The sequence below is a fragment of the Palaemon carinicauda genome, chromosome 2 (assembly GCF_036898095.1).
Source record: "Palaemon carinicauda isolate YSFRI2023 chromosome 2, ASM3689809v2, whole genome shotgun sequence".
NCBI lineage: Eukaryota > Metazoa > Arthropoda > Malacostraca > Decapoda > Palaemonidae > Palaemon > Palaemon carinicauda.
Window position 1 is genome coordinate 197,442,338 of NC_090726.1, and position 22,836 is coordinate 197,465,173.

The window sequence follows — 22,836 nt, forward strand, 5'->3', positions numbered from 1 at the left end:
TGATCGGCCAAGGCTATCGCGTCCCGGTCACAACATCTCAACCTCCCCTGACAGCGAATCCAGTGTCGTTGAGCTCCTATGCCACGGGGTCGGCAAAGGGGCTGGCCCTTCGGGCCGAAGTCGAGACCATGCTCAAGAAGGGTGCTCTCCAGGAGGTCGTCGACGGCTCCCCAGGCTTCTTCAGTCGACTCTTTCTTATAAAGAAGGCGTCTGGAGGCTGGAGACCTGTCATCGACCTCTCGGCTCTGAACGGGTTTGTCAAGTAAACCCGGTTCAGCATGGAGACAGCAGACACGGTCAGACTTGAGGTGAGACCACAAGACTTCATGTGCACACTTGATCCAAAGGACTCGTACTTCCAGATCCCAATCCATCCGTCTTCCAGGAAGTACCTAAGATTCTGCCTAGACGACAAGATCTACCAGTTCAAGGTGCTGTGTTCGGTCTCTCCACGGCTCCTCAGGTGTTCACCAGAGTGTTCACCCTGATTTCATCTTGGGCGCACAGGAACGTCATTCGTCTCCTTCGTTATCTGGACGATTGGCTGGTCCTAGCAGACTCAGAGTCGACCCTTCTTCGACACCGAGACAGGCTTCTGGATCTTTGCCAGGATCTGGGGATCGTGGTAAACCTCGAGAAGTCCTCTCTGCAGCCGTCCCAACTACTGGTTTATCTAGGCATGCTAATAGACACCAATCTCCACAAAGCCTTTCCATCAGACGACCGGATAGCAAGGCTGAGGAGGGTGGCGGAACCCTTCCTCAGGCGAGAAGAGCTCCCCGCCCAGTCGTGGTTGCGTCTCTTAGGTCACCTATCCTCCCTGTCCCGTCTGGTTCCAAACAGCCGCCTCTGGATGAGATCCCTGCAGTGGCGGCTCAAGTCCCAGTGGAATCAAGGATCCGATTCTCCGGGCATTCTGATTCCGATGGGGTCTTTGGAACAGACGGACTTGCGGTGGTGGCTGGTCGACGAGAACCTGCGGAAGGGAGTGAGTCTTCTCGTCCTCCCCCCGGAATTGACTCTGTTTTCGGACGCCTCAAAAGAAGGGTGGGGGGCGCACGTTCTGAACCAGAGGGCCTCAGGCCTTTGGTCAGAATCAGAAAAGTGCCTACACATCAACCTGCTAGAATTGAAGGCCGTCTTTCTGGCTCTTCAGCAGTTCCAACGGTCCCTGGCGGGTCACTCCGTGGTGGTGATGAGCGACAACACCACGGTAGTGGCTTATATCAACAAGCAGGGAGGCACTTTTTCGCAGCAGCTATCCCATCTTGCAGTAGAGATTCTGAGGTGGACCGAAATCCACTCGATAACACTATCAGCTCGCTTCATTCCTGGCAAGAGGAATGTGCTCGCCGACAGTCTGAGCAGGGCCTCGCAGATAGTGAGTACCGAGTGGTCTTTGGATCCTCAGATAGCCAACAAAGTCCTGACTTTGTGGGGTTCCCCGACTGTGGACTTGTTCGCGACAGCGTTGAACTTCAAGCTGCCCCTGTACTGCTCCCCAGTCCCGGACCCCAAGGCACTCTGGCAAGATGCTTTCCAGCAACGGTGGGACAACATCGACGTGTACGCCTTCCCACCGTTCTGTCTGATGAGAAGGGTGCTCAACAGGTCCAGACTATCGGTCAACTGTTCGATGACTCTGGTAGCTCCGCTATGGCATCACGCGGAATGGTTCCCGGACCTTCTGCAGCTCCTGACGGAGCTCCCGAGGGAACTTCCTCCACGACACGAGCTTCTCAGACAACCCCACTCCAGCGTCCCTCACAAGGCCGTGGCCTCGCTTCGGCTTCACGCCTGGAGACTATCCAGCGTCTCCTCACGGAGAGAGGCTTTTCGCAACAGGTTGTGGAGAGAATATCTCGGCACCTGCGAAGGTCCTCTGAGGGAGTCTACCAAGCAAAGTGGAGAGTCTTTTGTGGTTGGTGTCGTGGGAGGGGTATCTCTCCACTCGATGCCACTATTCCAGCAATAGCGGACTTCCTCGTTTATCTGCGGGAAGAAATGCGCCTTTCTGTCTCGGCAGTGAAAGGCTATCGCTCAGCCTTAAGCTTGGCCTTCAGGCTGAAGGGCGTGGATATTTCTTCATCGCTAGAACTCTCTTTATTCATACGTAGCTATGAGCTTACCTGCTCCCAGTCGGAAGTGAGACCTCCTCCTTGGAACGTGGTTTGAGTCCTCAGGGCTCTTAAGAGACCTCCCTTCGAACCATTACACCAGGCCTCCGATCGCCACCTGTCTTGGAAGACGGCTTTCCTACTCGCTTTGGCTTCGGCCAAGCGGGTTAGTGAACTTCATGGTCTCTCGTATTACATCGCCCATTTAAGGGGATGGGGGGAGGTAACGTTCAGGTTTGTCCCTGAGTTTGTTGCCAAGACTCAGAATCCTGGAGTGCCGGATCCTCGCTTCGACTCTTTCAGGATCGCGAGTCTCCGTTCTGTAACAAGCGACCCAGACCAGCTGCTACTATGTCCAGTGAGGTGTCTGAGGCACTACTTGAAGAGAACGGCTGTAGTCCGTCCTCAAGTGCGAGCTTTGTTTGTGCGCACAGGAAGGACTAAGAGGAGGGTCACCAGGAACACCATCTCAGCTTGGATTCGAAGGGTTATCCACCATGCCTTGAATCCAGACCCTCCTCCGTCACGTCGCCCTAGGGCACACGATGTCAGGGGTGTTGCTACATCCCTGGCCTTCAAGAGAAACTTCTCTGTGACGCAGGTACTTCAAGCTGGGGTCTGGAAGCGTCAGACGACCTTCACAGCCCACTACCTGCAAGACGTGACCCACAGGAGCCTCGATACGTTTTCTATCGGCCCTGTGGTGGCTGCACAACAGCTGGTCTAACCTCAGGCTCCTTTTTGGACAAGTAGCAGTAGGTTGAGGGCGTTGTTACCCGGTCTTAGTCTGCGTGAATGAAAGAGTATGTCTGACCCTTACTTCTTTCTTCATTGTCCCCTCTCTTGGGGAAGCAGCATCCTGGTCCTCCCATAGCTGACCTCGACCTCTGCAGGTAACCCATGCTTCTTTGTGCTCCTAGTATTAAGCTTAATACTGTTGCGTCCCCCATACCCTGACGAGGTGGTATTGGGAACGTCCTATCCTAGATTCCTATCTAAAGGTCTCAAGGTCAACTTCATAGGACGAGTCACTCTTTCCTCCACACACTGCTTATGTAGGCCACTTGTTCCTAGCGATGCTAAGAACTTGTGAGGTGCAGGGGCTCCTTTTCTCTTGTGCTGCTCACTGAGAGATTGAGCCCCCGGGCAAGCCGAAGTCAGTAAGGCTGGGGACTTTCCACCCTTCCTAAGGGGTAAGTCACCCAATGTAAATAGCGTGGTTTGTATTTCGGTTACGGAACAAATGACAAATTCGAAGATAATTTGTATTTTTCCTAACCATACAAACCTTAGCTATTTACACATATGTGCCCGCCATCCCTGACCCCCAAGTCAAGTCCTACCTCTAAGTGAAGTGAAGCAAGTCACCGGTGTGTGGGAGGGGAGGGGTAGCAAGCTACCCTTCCCCTACCCCCCGCTAACTAGCGCGGGGGTAATTAACCCTCGTTAAAACTGTTGGCTCGTCATTTCAGCTGCGCTAAAAGGTAAACCCTCTGTAAATAGCTAAGGTTTGTATGGTTAGGAAAAATACAAATTATCTTCGAATTTGTCATATTATTATTATTATTATTATTATTATTATGATTACTACTTGCTAAGCTAGAATCCTATTTGGAAAAGCAGGATGCTCTAAGCCCAGGTCTTCCAACAGGGAGAATAACCCAGTGAGGAAAGGAAACGAGGAAAAATGAAATATTTTAAGAACAGTAACATTAAATAGATATTTCCTATATAAACTATAAAAGCTTTAACAAAACAAGAGAAAAAAAAATAAGATAGAATAGTGTGCCCGAGTGTACCCTCAATGATGAGGGAAACTCTATAAGAAGCTTACAATATTGCTTAATCAGCAGAGTAAGTACTGTACATAATGATATGAAATAAAAACTTAAAAAAGCCTATTTCTATAAAAAAGTATTTATGCAGATACATTTCATTATTCTACAGTACAATGTATGTATATCTCACAAGTTAACCAGTTAAATCATTGAGGGTACACTTGGGCGTACTGTTCTATCTTAGTTTGAGGACTTTTCTCATCAGATAGAACAGAGGAAATGTGTAAACATTGATATTGTTCCACCGCTGTTGGAATGCCTCCTGCCATAAAGCCCTGGGGGTCCGGGAATGGGGAGCAGTAGAGCGGGAACTTGTCGCGAACAGATCCACAGTCAGGGAACCCCACAAAGTCAGGACTTTGTTGGCTACTTGATGATTCAAGGACCACTCGGAGCCCTTTATCTGAGTGGCTCTGCTCAGACTGTCTGCAAGTACATTCCTCTTGCCTGGGATGAAGCGAGCAGATAGGGACACAGAGTTGTCTTCTGCCCATCTTAGTATCTCTACTTCTAGATGGCACAGGGGGTGCGAGAAGGTACAGTATCACCTTGTTTATGTAAGTAGGCTACTACTGTGGTGTTGTCGCTCATCAACACCACAGTGTCCCGCCGGGAACTGGTGGAACTGTTGGAGAGCAAGAAATGCTGCCCCTCATCTCTAAGAGATTTATATACTGGTACCTTTCTGATTCAGACCATAGGCCAGGGATGGTGTGGTGCACTATGTGGGCCCCCTAGCCTTCTTTTTATGCAGCTGAAAAGAGCATCATTTCTTGGGGAGGGACAAGAAGATCGACCCCTTTGCCGAGGTTCTCATTTGCCATCCACCACCTGAGATCTGTTTGTACCTCTGACCCTATATGAACTAGGGTGTTCCAGGAATCAGAGGCCTGATTCCTTTGGGACTTGAGGCGCCACTGTAAGGATCTTGTCCTGAGGTACCCATCGGGTAATAGATGGGTCATCGATGACCTAAGAGACGCAGCCAGCTCTGAGCTGGGAGTTCTCACCTGAAGAAGGGTCCTGCTATCTTCCTCAGCCTCTGCATTCTTTATCCGATGGAAATGCTGTGTGTAGTTTGGTGTCTATCAACATGCCTACATATACCGGTCTTTGAGAGGGGAACAGTTGAGACTTCTCTAGGTTTACCATGATCCCCAGATCTTGACAAACCCTCAGAAGTTTGTCTCGGTGTTGAAGAATGGTCGCCACCAAGTCTGCTAGAATCAGCCCATTGTCCAGGTATCTTGGAAGACGTGTACTGATTTTGTGAGCCCAAGATGACACTAGGGCTGTTTAAAGGTATTACCTGGTAATGTGTTTGTGGTTTTCATAAGTCCTAGAAATGAAATGTAGTTATGGGAGGGTAGGGTAAGGACATGCAAGATAGTCCGGAGAAACTGTGGAGAAATGGGATGCGTGAAGACCTTGACCTAATGGGAGTTAAGGACTATAGATTACAAGATGGCCCCTCCTGGTCTTAGTTTGGGTGGAAGAGGGTCTGGGGCGTTGATTGTATGTTTATATGGTAAGTCTCTAGGGCATTGTCACTGTCCCATGCCCTTGCCATTCATGAGTGACTTTTAAATTCTAATTGGAAGTGGCATTTTAAAAATGTGGTCCACTAACATCTTTTTACGTTTTACAATGAACTCGTTTTGTATCCCCTCTTATATTTGAGTGAATTGCTAGGAAATATTTTCTTTACATTTTAATTGATAATAGGTAATTAAGTGGTATTTAATTATCACTCTCTACCTGAATATGGTCAAACAATTGCTTTTTAGTATTTTTGTCCCAAGTCTTTTTCAGGTTTACTAGTATGCGCTTTTCTATTTTTTGTTTCTTTTGCAGTGGTTAATGCAGAAGGAGTATCAATGGAAGAACTTGATGGCCTACAGTTAGAGCTGGAGCTCTTATTGTCATCAGTCCTTGTACGTCAAATGTCTCTTAATAGTCAACTTAATATCATACATCAATTAGAAAAAGGAAAATATGTCCCCAAAACTGTAAGTGTGGTATTAGCTTTTTTTAATTTTTACTAGTAACTACTCAATTTATCGGGTGTTTTGTGGCTGTTAATGTGGTAGTGTGACCGTTTGATATTGGCATTCTGTTCTTTAAAAAAATACTTATAGTATAGCCTATGTGGGACATTCAAGATAACATTTCTAGCTTAAGTTAAACTTTTTATTACATTTATTTGACTTCATAATGTAGAAAAACATAATTCTCTCTCTCTCTCTCTCTCTCTCTCTCTCTCTCTCTCTCTCTCTCTCTCTCTCTCTCTCTCTCTCTCTCTCTCTCTCTCTCGCAACTGCCGTTGAACGGTTGGGTTAGGTTTCAAGAATAGACCATGAGAGGATGGATTATTGTGCTGAATTATTAAATTAGAATCTTCAACATGTTCTACCTATGTGGCTGTTATGTTTATGAACAGTTGTAATATAATGATCATCCTAATTTGTGGAAATTCAGAAGTACAAACTTGCTGCAAATGCTTCTCTGTTGAAAAGGTGGACACAAGTCTCGTTTCATGGTTTATATATAACATCTATTTTTCAATATTTAACTTAGCCGGTGATTATATAGCTGCAACTCTGTTGCTCGACAGACAACTCTACGGAAAAACTCGCCAGCGATCGCTACACAGGTTGCGGATGTGCCCAACAGCGCCATCTGTCGACCAGATACCCAGCTCTCAATGTAAACAAAGACTCAATTTTCTCTCTGTCGACGTGTCGACAAGACGTACTTTACTCGCTGTTGCTAAACTGGAGTTTTTCACATCTAATTGGTGAAGTACTATATTCTAGTTTTGAGCTTTCGCAATGCAGGTGTTTTATCTTCATCTTGAATCTTGAACTCGTTTTGGATAGATTTAATTATGGTGACAAAGAGAGTATGGACTTTCTTTCACTTTTAAATGGCCGACCCTTCCCTTAGACGGAAGTGTGTTTAGGCTTTTAGTAATTATCTTATCACGTTATAAATTATTTATTGATTTTCCTCTATATATTTTATATCTCTCCGCCTTTATTAGGCCTCTTCGATTAACTTTCCATTCATTATAAACATATAAAAATAAATTTTAATGTTTTGTTTATATGCGACCTTTCCTGAGAGTAGGTGGTCCTAACTTGGAAACCGAAGTTAATCAACGTTGAGCCCTTTATATCGTAATTAGCTTTTAAAGAGCTAAGGATTTAAAACTTTTTAAATGTAATATGAAAGAATTTCTTTGATAGTCTTCGTACTGTTTTCAAAGATGAACTAACGTTTAGTTTATTTATGCTACGCAGTTGTTGACGTTCAACATGCGCTCTATCGTTACGATAGAGAGAGAGTGTATCACGGTTTCACTTTGCAGTAAGAGTAAATCGATTCTGACGTTTTGTTCATTCTTTCTTAGCTTAAATGTTTTAAATTCTATTTTAAAGGAACTTTTTAATTGAAAAACCTTTCAGTTTTTTCCTTTAGTCAAATAACATGTTTTTTTGACGAAATATAATTGGGCTCTTCTCTTAGGTGCGAAATCAAGAGAGAAAGAGAGAGAGAGAGATAGAGACGGAGGGAGAGAGAGGAGAGAAAACGTTCCGTTCAAGCGGGTAACGTTGTTCTCGAGTTACTCTCGTCCCTAGTCTCTGTACGGGGAGGAAGGATAAAACGTTTTTAGTTTTTTATTCTCGTCCCCAGGCTATGTGCGGTGAGAGATTGAAAACGTAGTTTATAGGAACTAGTGTTTAGTCTCTTTCCCAGCCACTGATTTTTTTATCTTAAAATATGTTTTCTGTTTTTTGCTGGTATTAATGAGCTTGCATTATACGACTGATTTCGCAATTACTACCTTTTAATGAAGGGTAGAATTGCGTGTTTCAGGTAGAAATCAGTAAAAGTTTCGATTTCAGTGATATAAGTGCAAAACAGAAAATCGAAGTGATAAAGTGATATGCGCAAAGTGTTACAGTGTTGCGTCCGAGGGTTCGTCTGTTCGTGCCTGTCGTTCACCTAGTCCGGGACCTCTTGCATGCTCCCAAGCCCAGGGGAGAAGTAATGTCAAACGACTTATGGGTTCGAGAGGCTTTGATCAACGAACAGACGTTTTCCCTCTATGGTATCGGGTGTATCTTACCAAGATCTCCCCTACCATAAGACGAGAGAGACGTTGTTTCTCCTCGTCATCCGAAGGCTTTTCGCACAAGAAACCTGTCACAAGGTTTCGAAGCCCTTAAGCGAAAGTCAGTCCTTTCAGGACAGGTCCAGCGTCCTGGTTACAGCCATTAGGACAGCTCTGACCCTATGCAGTCATCGGATAACTGCTCGCCGCCTAACAAAAGCGTAACACAGACTCCGAGAGTCTTTTTTGTTGGCAAAGTGTTGCGGTCACAGACGTTACCCTCGTCTCTTACCACAACCATTTCCGTTGTTCCTTAATGGGTTGTAACGCAAGACATGCAGTATATGCTTGCCTCCCTTATGGAAGACTATTCTGCCGATTAGTCCGTTGAGTCTAGCCGTTTATCTCATCGATATCCTGGCTTTCAGCCAACCTAACGTTCCTTTGTGCTTACTGTTGACGTTGGCGTAGCTAAGTCACGTCAGTCAGGTTGTTTAGAACCACACTCGATGCGGTCTCGTGTGGTTTTTCAGCCGCATTTGGACGTTAGGCCACTTGCTGATGCTCCTGTTGACGTTCAAGACGTTCACTAACAATCGGAGTTGACTTGTTTTGACGCTGTGCGTCAACCTCCGCATTCTAGAGTTGTTTTGACGCTGTGCGTCAACCTCCGCATTCTAGAGTTGTTTTGACTGCTCAGTCTAGGCAGTCAAAGCAGTCTCGAGTGGACGCTGTGCGTCCTCACGCACCTGTTGTGGTTGACAGTTCAGTTGTTGACAGTTCACAGTCTGTCAAGCAGTTACATGACGTTGCGTTCTGGTCCGCTACTAATGCACCAGTGAGTGTGGACTCTGCTTGTAAAGCATTGCCACCACGGTAGGTCTCTCCCTTGCTTGAGACTCAGCTTTTATCGGACAAGGTTCCTGTAGATGAGGAAGTTGCTGTTCCCCCTCCTACTGATATTCCCTTGAAGACTCTGTCAGATGGAGAGGAGCCTAAAGCTGCTTAGCCCCCTATGGACTTTAATTAAATCATGATGATTTTTTTTTAAGGATCTTTGTCCGGATCTTTTTGTAACTGCTGCTCCTCGTTCGCCTAAACGTCAGAGCTTACACTAGGCCTAGCTACTTCGAAGCCGTTGTTTTTAAGCTAGTGCTCTCTCGCTCTCCTAGAGAGCTTTACGTTGGCTAGGCGACTGGTTTTTCACCAGGAGGAGTTTGGGGGATACAGCCTTTGCTTTCCCTTCTTTTAAACTGGCTTATAGAGCGAGAGTCTGATATGACACGAGAGAAGTTCTCAGCTTGGGAGTTCATGCCTCTGCCCAGATAGACTTCTCAAATCTCGTAGACTCTCCCTGGCGCCTGGCCAGGAGACGCTCCAAGTTTTTTACAGGTCAACTTCACAGCTGTTTTCGAGCCTTTGAAGTTTTGCTGTACAATTATGTCATGCATAAACAAGGCTTTCAGGGATGGAAAGCGGTACCGCCTCAGTCGCTAACCCCGTCTGTGGCCGCACCTGCTCCCGTAGACCCTAAATGGGCTTTGCTGCAAGACATGCAGTCCAAGCTTGCGTTCTTGATAGAGGACTTTAATGCGGAGAAGGTTGCTACCGAACCTTCTGGCCAACAACCTTCCAACCGGTCGGTTGTGCGCCCTGTTGACGCTGAGGTAACCTACTCGCGTCTGCCAGTTGAGGTGGTTCCTCCACCGATGCGACCCAGTGTGGGTTGCCAGCCGCACGTTGTCGTTAAGCGACGCTCGGAGGTGGTTGTTGACGTTCAGGACGTTCAACAACCAGCAGAGGTGACTTGTTTTGACGCAGTGCGTCAACCTCAGCAACCCGGTAGGGTGTTGACTGCACAACCCAGACGGTCTAGACAGTCTCGGGTTGACGCTGTGCTTCCTCGCGCACCCATGGTTGTTGACAGTTCACAGACTGTGCAGCAGTTCCATGATGTTGCGTCCGGCTCCGTCACGCATGCACCAGTGCGACCGGACTCAGCGAGCCAGACGTTGCCCACTCCGTTGCCGTTTCCTCATCAGTTTTCGGATGAGGAGCCCTCTGATGAGGACGTTGCTGAACAACAAGACGATCAGCCCCCAGAATAGATCAACCCCTGCTATCCATCCAGCAGATGCTGAGGAAGGAACGCTGCTCAGTCAGGCTGTGGATGAGTCTGGTAGGGATGCTGTCATCCGTGGAACAATTTGTGTCACTAGGAAGACTACACCTCCGTCCTCTTCATACCATCTAGCTTTTCACTGGAAAAAGGACAAGACGCTAGAAGCGGTCTCGATCCCGGTTTCCGAAAAGATAAAGTCTTGTCTGACTTGGTGGAAGGACAATATCAACCTTAGAGAGGGTCTTCCCCTGGCTGTTCAGACTCCCAACCACGTTCTCTTCTCGGACGCATCGGACGTGGGATGGGGCGCGACACTAGACGGTCGGGAATGCTCAGGACTGTGGAACTCGAGTCAGAGGAGCATGCATATCAACTGCAAGGAGCTGTTGGCAGTACATCTGGCCTTGAAAAGCTTCAAGTCTCTCCTTCGAGGCAAAGTGGTGGAAGTTAACTCGGACAACACCACGGCCTTGGCGTACATCTCCAAACAAGGAGGTACCCACTCACTGACGTTGTACGAGATCGCAAGGGACCTGCTCATCTGGTCAAAAGGTCAAGACATCTCCCTAGTAACGAGGTTCATCCAAGGCGACTTGAACGTCATAGCAGATTGTCTCAGTCGGAAAGGGCAAGTAATTCCAACCGAATGGACCCTCCACAAGGATGTGTGCAAGAGACTTTGGGCCACTTAGGGTAAACCATCCATAAATCTCTTTGCAACCTCGCTGACCAAGAGGCTTCCAATCTATTGCTCTCCAGTCCCGGACCCAGCAGCAATACATATAGATGCTTTCCTCCTAGATTGGTCACATCTGGATCTCTACGCATTCCCACCGTTCAAGATTGTCAACAAGGTACTGCAGAAGTTCGCCTCTCACGAAGGGACAAGGTTGACGTTAGTTGCTTCCCTCTGGCCCGCGAGAGAATGGTTCACCGAGATACTGCGATGGTTAGTAGACGTTCCCAGTAGTCTTCCTCTAAGGGTAGACCTTCTACGTCAGCCACACGTAAAGAAGGTACTCCAAAGCCTCCACGCTCTTCGTCTGACTGCCTTCAGACTATCGAAAGACTCTCGAGTGCTAGAGGCTTTTCGAAGGAAGCAGCCAGTGCGATTGCTAGAGCAAGGAGAGCGTCTTCCATTAGAGTCTACCAATCGAAGTGGGAAGTCTTCCGATACTGGTGCAAGTCAGTTTCTGTATCCTCGACCAGTACCTCTGTAGCTCAAATAGCTGTTTTTCTCTTATACCTGAGAAAAGGACGATCCCTTTCAGCTCCCACTATCAAGGGCTACAGAAGCATGTTGGCATCGGTCTTCCGGCATAGAGGCTTAGATCTTTCCAAACATAAAGATCTGCAAGACCTCCTTAAGTCTTTTGAGACCACCAAGGAGCGTCGTTTGGCTACCCCTGGATGGAATTTAGACGTGGTACTAAGATTCTTCATGTCAGACAGGTTGGAGCCGTTACAATCAGCCTCCCTGAAAGATCTCACTCTTAAGACTCTTTTCCTGGTATGCTTAGCCTCGGCTAAAAGAGTCAGTGAGATTCATGCCTTCAGCAAGAACATCGGATTTTCGTCAGAAAAAGCCACTTGTTCGCTGCAACTTGGTTTTCTAGCCAAAAATGAGCTGCCTTCTCGGCCTTGGCCTAAATCTTTCGATATCCCCAGCTTATCGGAGATCGTAGGCAATGAACTAGAAAGAGTCTTATGCCCTATTAGAGCTCTTAAGTTCTGTTTAAAGCGTACTAAACCTTTACGAGGCCAATCTGAAGCTTTATGGTGTTCAGTTAAGAAACCATCCTTGTCTATGTCAAAGAATGCTTGGTCAGACTTTATCAGATTGTTCATACGAGAAGCTCATTCACATCTGAGTGAGGAAGACCGAACTTTGCTTAAGGTGAAGACGCACGAAGTTAGAGCTGTAACAACTTCCGTGGCCTTTAAGCAAAATATATCTCTGCAAAGTATAATGGACGCAACCTATTGGAGAAGCAAGTCAGTGTTCGCGTCATTTTACTTGAAAGATGTCCAGTCTCTTTACAAGAACTGCTACACACTGGGACCATTCGTAGCAGCGAGTGCAGTAGTGGGTGAGGGCTCAACCACTACAATTCCCTAATTCCTTATCCTTTTAATCTGTCTCTTGAAGTGTTGTTTTTTTATGGGTTGTCCGGAAGGCTAAGAAGCCTTTCGCATCCTGGTTGATTTGGCGGGTGGTCAAAGTCATTTCTTGAGAGCGCCTAGATTAGGGGTTTGATGAGGTCCTGTTGTATGGGTTGCAACCCTTGATACTTCAGATCCTAGGGGTCGATCAGCATCCTAAGAGGATCGCGAGGCTCCGTAAGGAAGACGTACTTAAAAGGCAGAGTAATTGTTCAAGTCGACTTCCTTACCAGGTACCTATTTATTTTGTTTTTGTTATTTTGATAACTTCTAAAATGAAATAAAAAACTCTTAGCTCATAAAAGTGTAAACATATATTACTGGTCTCTACCCACCATCCTGGGTGTGAATCAGCTATATAATCACCGGCTAAGTTAAATATTGAAAAATGTTATTTTGATTATAAAATAAATTTTTGAATATACTTACCCGGTGATTATAAATTAAATGACCCTCCCTTCCTCCCCAATAGAGACGCAGTGGGACGAGGAGAAAATTGAGTCTTTGTTTACATTGAGAGCTGGGTATCTGGTCGACAGATGGCGCTGTTGGGCACACCCGCAACCTGTGTAGCGATCGCTGGCGAGTTTTTCCGTAGAGTTGTCTGTCGAGCAACAGAGTTGCAGCTATATAATCACCGGGTAAGTATATTCAAAAATTTATTTTATAATCAAAATAACATTTTTACATTATTACTGATCTTAAAATATTGTATGCTTTTTTATTCACTTCTCATATACAGTTTATTTATTTCCTTTCCTCACTTGGCTGCTTTCCCTGCCGGAGCCCTTTGGGTTATAGAATTCTGATTTTCCAACTAGGGTTGTAACTTTGCTAATAATAATAATAATAGAAATAAAATTTAAACTTTAAAGGCCTCCACTCCAGCCATGTGAGTTTAATTTCCTTATTAATTAGTCTGGTTTGTGTGGGGGCCGATGTGGTAACGCCCCTGACTTATGAATGCCATACTGGGGTTTGAGTCTCGCTCAAACTTGTTAGTTTCTTTGGATGCTGCAACCTCACCATCCTTCTGAGCTAATGATGGAGGTGTTTTGGGGAGCCTATAGGTCTATCTGCTTAGTCATCAGCAGTCATTTCCTGGCCCTCCTTGGTCCTAGCTTGGGTGGAGAGAGGGTTTTTGCGCTGATCATATGTATATATAATGAGTCTCTAAGGCATTGTCCTGCTTGATAGGGCAATGTCACTGTCCTTGGCGTCTGCCATTCATGAACAACCTTTAAATGATGATAATGACCAAACATCTGCACTTTAGACGTTACTTGATGGTCTTTGTAACATTCTTTCAGATCCTAGCTGTTCTTTATTTTTATCCTTCAACTTTACCTCAATTTCCACTTCCTTTCTTCCATTTAGCAGTCCAACCTCTTTCAAAATTTACTTCATAGTATAGCTGCAGGATTTTCCCTTAGTTGCTCTTGGGTTCTTGAGGCCGGGAGCACACTAGCGACTCTGTGGCGCCACAAAGCCACAGCATCGTGTGGCAGGGATGTGGTCTCCCATAGGTTTCCATTGTTTTCAAGTTCTGCCGCGCTAACTAGCGACTGTGGCAAGCGACTGTGGCTCTCTGTCGCTCATCCCCACCACAGGCGTGGCGTGGCTTTGTGGCGCCACAGAGTCGCTAGTGTGCTCCCGGTCTAATGGCCTAGCAGGCACCACTGCCCGACTATATAGTCGAATATTTTGTGAGTTGTTACATTTCCAATTTCAAAGTAGATAAGATAGATTATTATTATTATTACTTGCTAGACTACAACCCTAGTTTGAAAAGCAGGATGCTAAAACCCCAGGGGCTCCAACAGGGAAAATAGAATATTTTAAGTATTTAGATATCAAGGTGTGTACACTTGGACACAGAAAATCCTAGTACAGTACACCCTGCTCTGATGAATTGCACCTAGCCACGCCCTTACTGCACGGAAGTACCTTTGTTTAGCCCTGCCCACCACCTCTGCCATCTCTCCCTACACTATCTGTTTGGTTACTTGTTGCAAAGCAAGTACAAGTATGTGACAGGGTGCAATTCTTTGAATATACCAGGAACTCCTGTGTCCAACTGTACCTTAGAAAATTTAACATGTTGAACTATTGTACTGTAATGGCATTTGACTGGAGGGTTGTGTAACCATGTATATTTTGTCAGAATGACATTTCATTGCTTTATGGTATGCAGAATAATGTATTAAATATTATTGCAATTGGCGAGTGATTTGAGCAAGTGGATAAAAATATTTGTATTCTAAGATCACATGCATTTTCACATACTGTATATTCCAAGGAACTGCCTCTGAAATTCTTTACAGTATAGTGGTTTTATTAGTTTATTTGTGTTTTCATTTTGTTTATATACAATTTCAGGCTATATCCCCCGGCAAGAAAATAAAACGAGAAGATGGGGAAAGGCCTCCAAAGAAAATGAAAGATTCAAGTGGGAAAGCAAGAGATATTTTATCATCCCCAGGGCCACCACCTGGAATAAAACCTCCAAAGGTGAGATTAAAAGTTCCTAAGAGTATTTTGTAATTATATGGATTCTAAACATTGGTAAAGATGGATATCTTTTATTTCACTTCTGAATACAAAGATATGCTTAACTACCCGAAATGGAATTGTACTGTATATTTGTGCTTCTGCCTGAACCATCTTATGTTCAATAAGTAGGTTAATGATCAAGATTTAAGTGCAATATGTAATTATATGTTAAAGTCATGGATTTGCACTAAAAAATTGCATTTATTACTAAACATTACTTCTGCATTTTGAGTTCATTGTAACTGCATTTGTTATTAAGGCAAAATGTAAATCTTTGAATTTGGATATGATAATATTTAAAATTAGTATGAACCACATTTGGACTTCATAATGCATTGAATTCTTGAGAACAGAAAGTAATTGTTTTTCTTAATTATTTTTATATTATTACTCTACCCTTACATCTTACAGGTAAAATGTTCTGTCCTAAAATATGAGCCAGTCTTTGATGTACCTGACCTGGGGCCTCCCGAGCAACCAAAACCGCCGCCTCCAAAGAATGACATTACAAATCGTTTTTGGGCAAATGTAGAACAGTATTGCCAAGAAATTACTGTTGATGACATAAAGGTCAGTTATAGTTTTTTCCAGTTTTTAAGTATAAAATAACTTTACACATAATGTATTTTGGTTATAGTACTGTACTGTATATGTGTTACACTGTACTTTTCCTTGAAGCAAGAATTAAATTTTATATTATGGAGATATTCAAGGTAACGACATCGGACTCAAGTTTTCTCTTGGTATTACTGTTCAGTAACCAGTCTCCTCTTATTAGATTACTCTTGATAGTTGTTTACCAAATCTTGTACTGAATTACAGTATATTTAGAATTAAGTTTATAAATAATGAGTGTAGACTAGCATGGCTCCATTTCAAACCTAGAATTGTACCTTTATATCTAATAACACAACTCTGAGTCAAAATTGCTTTATTAATATTTTGTCAATTGATTAAATTCAATAAATCACAATACAGTTTTTTTATGATTTATATTATGAGAGTACAGTATTGATAAATATATTGCATTGTACAGTATATAATCTTTTAGTGTCATGGCTGTAATTTAACTATAAAAGATGAGCAGTCTAATATTTATTAAATTCTTTTGGGTTATATTGTTTAGGTGATTTTAAATTTCAGGTTGGTAATTTTCTGAGATTATTTAAGTGGTTAATACAGTAATTATATAGGTAATTGGCATATTTGTTTTTTTTTTTAATTCTTTCAACTTACTGTAAAAAAAAACAATAAAAAATCTGCCTGATATAGGAATATTTTGCTTTTGCTAAGTTCCTTGAAGCTGAGGCTGTTAGTGGTTAAATTTTATAATTTAGCAAAATATTATAAAACTTTTTTAGGGATCGTTTTCTATACCGTATTACCATATACATTACAATTGTTTTTCATGTTTCAGATGCTAGAAGACTTGATTAATAATCCAAATGATGACAGTGATTACTACAAGATCCCACCACTAGGTCGACATTACACATTACGTTGGGCCCAAGAGGACTTGCAGGTACTGCAGTGTTAATTTTGTTAATACCATTCATTTTTCTAAATTAATACATTTGAATAGTGTAATTTAAAAAAAAATAAAAACCCATTTCCTTATCCTGTTTCGTGTGCTTTGCTAAAGTCCAAATTCCTTTATTAAAAAGGAAAAAAAGTGTCGAACTGTTGTAGTAGGTTAGCTTATACATGCAAGGTCTCTTAACATTCTATTATAGTTGGATAGTTGAATCCCTTTTTTGTGGTCTGATTAAACTGTAAAATAGCCATAGGATACGGTAAATCAGGGTCAAGTAAATGGACTTTTTTTAAAGAAATTTTAGTTAAGAGAAAATCGAGGAGTCTATTCTTAAAACTTGGTAGAAAATAAATTTATTTTTAAAAATTTCAAAAAGACCATTTACTAAACCTTAGACACCCAACTTGTACTCTGCAGTAGAAAGAAAAGACTAAATTCAGTTAGCAGGGTTTATTCATTCGGTAGCTTGAAACCAAAAGCTAATTATCTACTAGCTTCATCATCATCTCCTCCTCCCACACATATTAACGCAAATGGTTACGGTTAAATTTCGCCAGTCGTCTCTATCTTGAGCTTTTAAATCAATACTTATCCATTCATCATCTCCTACTTCACATTTCATAGTCCTCAGCCATGTAGGCCTGGGTCTTCCAACTCTTCTAGTGCCTCGTGGAGCCCAATTGAAAGTTTGGTGAACTAATCTCTCTTGGGGAGTACAAAGAGCATGCTCAAAACATCTCCATATACCCTCACCCTCTCATCCACATTGGGCATTCGAGTAATGTATTTGTGTGAACACAAATACATTTTAAAACTAACTTTGGTAAAACCATTAAAAGCAAATCTTCGTAAATGAAAAAAATTTATTGTAAATGAAGTGAAAAACAGTACACAAATAAACCTTGCAAAACTGCCATTCATTTAGTAGAGAAAATATGTCCATGTTATTTTCAAACTTTGGTAAGGGTGGTTTTGAAAATCGGGTAATTTGAAATTTTCTATGGTTTATGAGCTTAACATTGATGTTTATATACAGGATATTGTGTTCTCTTCTATTGAATTATCATAAATTTGTTTCAATTTGTAAATGAAATGAAATTAATAACTACCAAAGAATGAAATTAGCTGATGATTTTCTCAGAATGAAATTACTTTTAAAAATAGTGTTTGATATTAAATATTTCTAACTAACAGGATGAACAAAAAGAAGGTGTCAAACTAGCTGAAGGAAAAAAAAAGGGCGTTAAAAGTGAACCTCTTAATTCAGATGTTTCGGACAAGCTGCTGAAAGAAGTCGATATGAATGGGTGAGTATGACAGATATTTAAAGCATATAATTTTAATGAAATTTCCTGAAATTCACATGTTAGCTAACATACAATAACACAATTATTGCCTTGGGTCATAAAGGTTCTAGATGCTGTACGACTGATAACCTTAATCTGGTATTAGTGCACCAGGCTATGCATTTTCTTTATTATTCCTAAAGGCCCTTCCACACGAGGGGCAGATGCACGGCAGGCAGACACATTTACCAATTTTGTTGTATGGGTGACAATCACGAGTGTAGAGGACGTCATACACGAGGAAAGCCGTTCAAACCCTCAAAGCGTTCATGCCCATTGTTGAGGCCCTGGATGAGTGCTTGACTATTGTATATCACACTGATACAACTCTGACTGCACTCTGCCTGGCGTCTGACCCAAGTCATACATTCGCCTGTCTGTCCCTACTATCTGCCTTGGACAGTTTCAAAGCGAAAGAATTACGGGCAAATCTGAGTGCCCGCCCTTCATTTACCCCTAGTGTGGAAGGGCCTTTAGAGGATGTTTTTTAATCTGCCAAATTTTCATATTTTTTTTTTTTTTTATAGAATTGCATGTAGTTTACCATATAAATGATTACTGTATTTTATATATACTGTATATACAAGGACTGGGTAGAAGGAATTATGTAGTCGTCATGGGTGACTTAAATGCTAGAGTGGGCGCTGGAGAGGTAGAAGGTGTCATTGGGAAGTATGGCGTACCAGGTGAAAATGAGAGTGGTGAGAGACTGGTAGATATGTGTGTTGAACAAGAAATGGTAATAAGTGCTAGATTTTTTAAAAAGAAAGATAAAAATAAGTATACATGGGTAAGAGTGGCAAATGGAAGAGTAGTAGAAAGGGCATTAATGGATTGTGTGTTGATAACTAAAAGAATGTTTGGAAGATTGAAAGACGTGCACGTGTTTAGGGGTATGGCTAACGGTATGTCTGATCATTTTTTGGTGGAAGGAAAATTAGTTGTAGCAAAAGAGTGGGGGAATAGAGTAGGTGGATGTAAAAGGGAGCTAGTGAGGGTTGAAGAGCTAATAAAACCGGGGGTAAAAAGTAAATATCAGGAAAGGTTGAAAATGGCATATGACGAGGTGAGAGTAAGAGAAACTGGTAATTTAGAGGAGTGGAAGTTAGCAAAAGAAAATTTTGTTGGGATTGCAAGTGATGTATGTGGCAAGAAGGTTGTTGGAGGCAGCATGAGGAAGGGCAGTGAATGGTGGAATGAAGGAGTGAAGGTAAAAGTGGAAGAGAAAAAGAGGGCTTTTGAAGAATGGCTGCAGAGTAATAGTATAGAGAAGTATGAAAAATATAGAGAGAAAAAGGTGGAAGAAAAGCGCAAGGTACGTGAGGCAAAGAGGGCAGCTGACCTGAGGTGGGGTCAGGGACTGGGTCAGTCATATGAAGAGAATAAGAAGAAGTTTTGGAAAGAAGTGAAGAGAGTAAGGAAGGCTGGCGCAAGAATTGAAGAGACAGTGAAAGATGGAAATGGAAGGTTGTTAAATGGAGAGGAGACAAGGAAAAGGTGGGCGGAATATTTTGAAAGTTTGCTGAATGTTGAGGATAATAGGGAGGCAGATATAATTGCTGTTCCAGGTGTTGAGGTGCCAGTGATGGGAGATGAGAATGAGAGAGAGATTACAATAGAGGAAGTGAGGAGAGCACTAGACGAAACGAGAGTAGGAAAAGCATCTGGTATGGATGGTGTGAAAGCTGAGATGTTGAAGGAAGGGGGTGTGACTGTACTTGAATGGTTGGTGAGATTGTTTAATATGTGTTTTGTGTTGTCAATGGTACCAGTAGATTGGGTTTGTGCGTGTATTGTACCACTATATAAGGGTAAGGGAGATGTGCATGAGTGTTGTAATTCAAGAGGTATTAGTTTGTTGAGTGTAGTTGGAAAAGTGTATGGTAGAGTACTGATTAATAGGATTAAGGATAAAACAGAGAATGCAATCTTGGAAGTACAGGGTGGTTTTAGAAGAGGTAGGGGTTGTATGAATCAGATTTTTACAGTTAGGCAGATATGCGAGAAATATTTAGCAAAAGGTAAGGAGGTGTATGTTGCGTTTATGGATCTGGAGAAAGCATATGATAGAGTTGATAGGGAAGCAATGTGGAATGTGATGAGGTTATATGGAGTTGGTGGAAGGTTGTTGCAAGCAGTGAAAAGTTTCTACAAAGGTAGTAAAGTATGTGTTAGAATAGGAAATGAAGTGAGCGATTGGTTTCCGGTGAGAGTGGGGCTGAGACAGGGATGTGTGATGTCGCCGTGGTTGTTTAACTTGTATGTTGAGAGAGGTGAATGCTCGATTGCTTGGACGAGGATTAAAACTGGTAGACGAAAATGATCATGAATGGGAGGTAAATCAGTTGTTGTTTGCGGATGATACTGTACTGGTAGCAGACACAGAAGAGAAGCTTGACCGACTAGTGACAGAATTTGGAAGGGTGTGTGAGAGAAGGAAGTTGAGAGTTAATGTGGGTAAGAGTAAGGTTATGAGATGTACGATAAGGGAAGGTGGTGCAAGGTTGAATGTCATGTTGAATGGAGAGTTACTTGAGGAGGTGGATCAGTTTAAGTACTTGGGGTCTGTTGTTGCAGCAAATGGTGGAGTGGAAGCAGATGTACGTCAGAGAGTGAATGAAGGATGCAAAGTGTTGGGGGCAGTTAAGGGAGTAGTAAAAAATAGAGGGTTGGGCATGAATGTAAAGAGAGTTCTTTATGAGAAAGTGATTGTACCAACTGTGATGTATGGATCGGAGTTGTGGGGAATGAAAGTGATGGAGAGACAGAAATTGAATGTGTTTGAGATGAAGTGTCTGAGGAGTATGGCTGGTGTATCTCGAGTAGATAGGGTTAGGAACGAAGTGGTGAGGTTGAGAACGGGTGTAAGAAATGAGTTAGCGGCTAGAGTGGATATGAATGTGTTGAGGTGGTTTGGCCATGTTGAGAGAATGGAAAATGGTTGTCTGCTAAAGAAGGTGATGAATGCAAGAGTTGATGGGAGAAGTACAAGAGGAAGGCCAAGGTTTGGGTGGATGGATGGTGTGAAGAAAGCTCTGGGTGATAGGAGGATAGATGTGAGAGAGGCAAGAGAGCGTGCTAGAAATGGGAATGAATGGCGAGCGATTGTGACGCAGTTCCGGTAGGCCCTGCTGCTTCCTCCAGTGCCTTAGATGACCGCGGAGGTAGCAGCAGTAGGGGATTCAGCATTATGAAGCTTCACCTGTGGTGGAATTGTGGGAGGTTGGGCTGTGGCACCCTAGCAGTACCAGCTGAACTCGGCTGAGTCCCTGGTTAGGCTGGAGGAACATAGAGAGTAGTCCCCTTTTTGTTTTGTTTCTTTGTTGATGTCGGCTACCCCCCAAAATTGGGGGAAGTGCCTTGGTATATGGATGGATGGTATATACATGTACTGTATATCAATTCCTCTTGTATATTTAGTTCATTGTATCATCATTGATCTTTAGTTAGGGAAAACATATAACTATTGCTTTTCAATTCGTTAAATTTTTAGGATTCTTTTGGTATTATTGATTTTGTTTTGATGCCAGTTAAGTTTGGAAATCTACTAATATTTGGTATTGTGAATGAAATTTTTCAGGTCTTAATACTTTAGAATATCAATTGAAATTAGACATAAAAGTCAAATGCTTTTCTTCTTTGTAGGTGTAGTGATGATGTTGCACCACTGGGTCCAATAACACAAAGATTAATTGCTGGTTTAGTAGAAGAAAACGTTCTAGTCTCGGATATTGAAAATAAAGGTAAGACCAGCTTCAGCCCATTTTTGTTAGATTACTAATTTTTTTGTGCAAAATGATTTGCTGCTTTCAACATATCTTACATGTGTGACTTTTTATATAGCATCATTAATTATTTTTAGTTAAATCTAAAGATATATTGTAGTAATCTGTTACATAGTATGTACTGTCAGAGTATTTTCTCAACTGAAGAAAGACAGCTCTTTTGTATAGCTTAGATAAAAGTAATTCAATTGATGCAGATAAAGGCTATTTAGCTTTTAACCTAAAATAATTTAATATTTTTTATTACACGTTATGATTCAGCAATTTTCATTCAGAATACTTTTAACTTGGCTAGTTACTGTGTAAATTTATTTTTCAATATTAAACTTACCCGATAATCATGTAGCTGTCAACTCCGTTGCCCGACAGAATTCTATGGAGGGATACGCCAGCTATCACAATACTAGAAGGGGGTGTACTTACCAGCGCCACCTGTGGCCAGGTACTCAAGTACTTCTTGTTGACACCTCCTCAATTATTCCTCTGTCGTGCTTCTGACAAGACGTTCTGGGATACGCTTATGTTCTTGGAGTATTTTCACGACTTTGGTGAAGTATTTCTCTTTGATTTCGGCTGTCGCTTTACTGGAAACTTCTATTTTAGCTTAGTTAGCTTTTGGAATTAATTTGATTAATTTTGGTGACGAAGAGAGTATGAACTCTCGTTCACCTTTCAATGGCCGACCCTTCCCTTAGACGGAAGTGTTGGTGTCTAAGAGAGTATAGACTCTCTTTCTTAATTTTGCTTAACAAAAGTTATAGATTTATTTTATATCTCTCCGCCTTTTATAGGCCTCTTCGATTAACTTCCTTTTATTATAAACTTATTAAAATTAATTTTTATATTTGTTTATATTCGACCTTCCTAATAGTAGGCGGTCTTTTCTTGGTACCGAAGTTAATTATCGTGAGCCCGTCATTTCGGTTTTACCTGTTAACATATTATGCTATTTTAAGGTCTTTGAAAGAATTTCTTTGATAGTCTCGTACTTTTTCAAAGTTGAACTAACGTTTTGTTTGTCTCGGCAGTTGTTGACGTTCAGAACGTTTCAACTTGCACTCTATCGTTACGATAGAGAAAGAATGTTCACGGTTTCACATTGCAGTAAGAGTAACCGTGTCTAGCGTTTTGTTCATTCTTTCTTAACTTAATGGTTTTGATCCTAATAAGGAACTTTTCTTTTTGGGAAATATTTCAGTTTTTTCCTTTAACAATAATATGTTTTAACGATATATATGATTGGGCTCTTCTCTCAGGTTCT

General features: G+C 42.4%; 1 protein-coding gene across 1 annotated transcript in view; it reads left to right on the forward strand.

Moving 5' to 3' along the window:
* Positions 1-22,836, forward strand: part of LOC137629474 (transcriptional adapter 3-like) — a 48,195-nt gene that overhangs the window by 8,091 nt on the left and 17,268 nt on the right. Inside the window, exons 3-8 of the mRNA XM_068360798.1 lie at positions 5,810-5,964; positions 14,737-14,868; positions 15,322-15,480; positions 16,328-16,432; positions 17,639-17,751; positions 21,436-21,533. Of these exons, the coding sequence (XP_068216899.1) occupies positions 5,810-5,964; positions 14,737-14,868; positions 15,322-15,480; positions 16,328-16,432; positions 17,639-17,751; positions 21,436-21,533 (762 nt within the window). The remainder of the gene's footprint in view (positions 1-5,809; positions 5,965-14,736; positions 14,869-15,321; positions 15,481-16,327; positions 16,433-17,638; positions 17,752-21,435; positions 21,534-22,836) is intronic.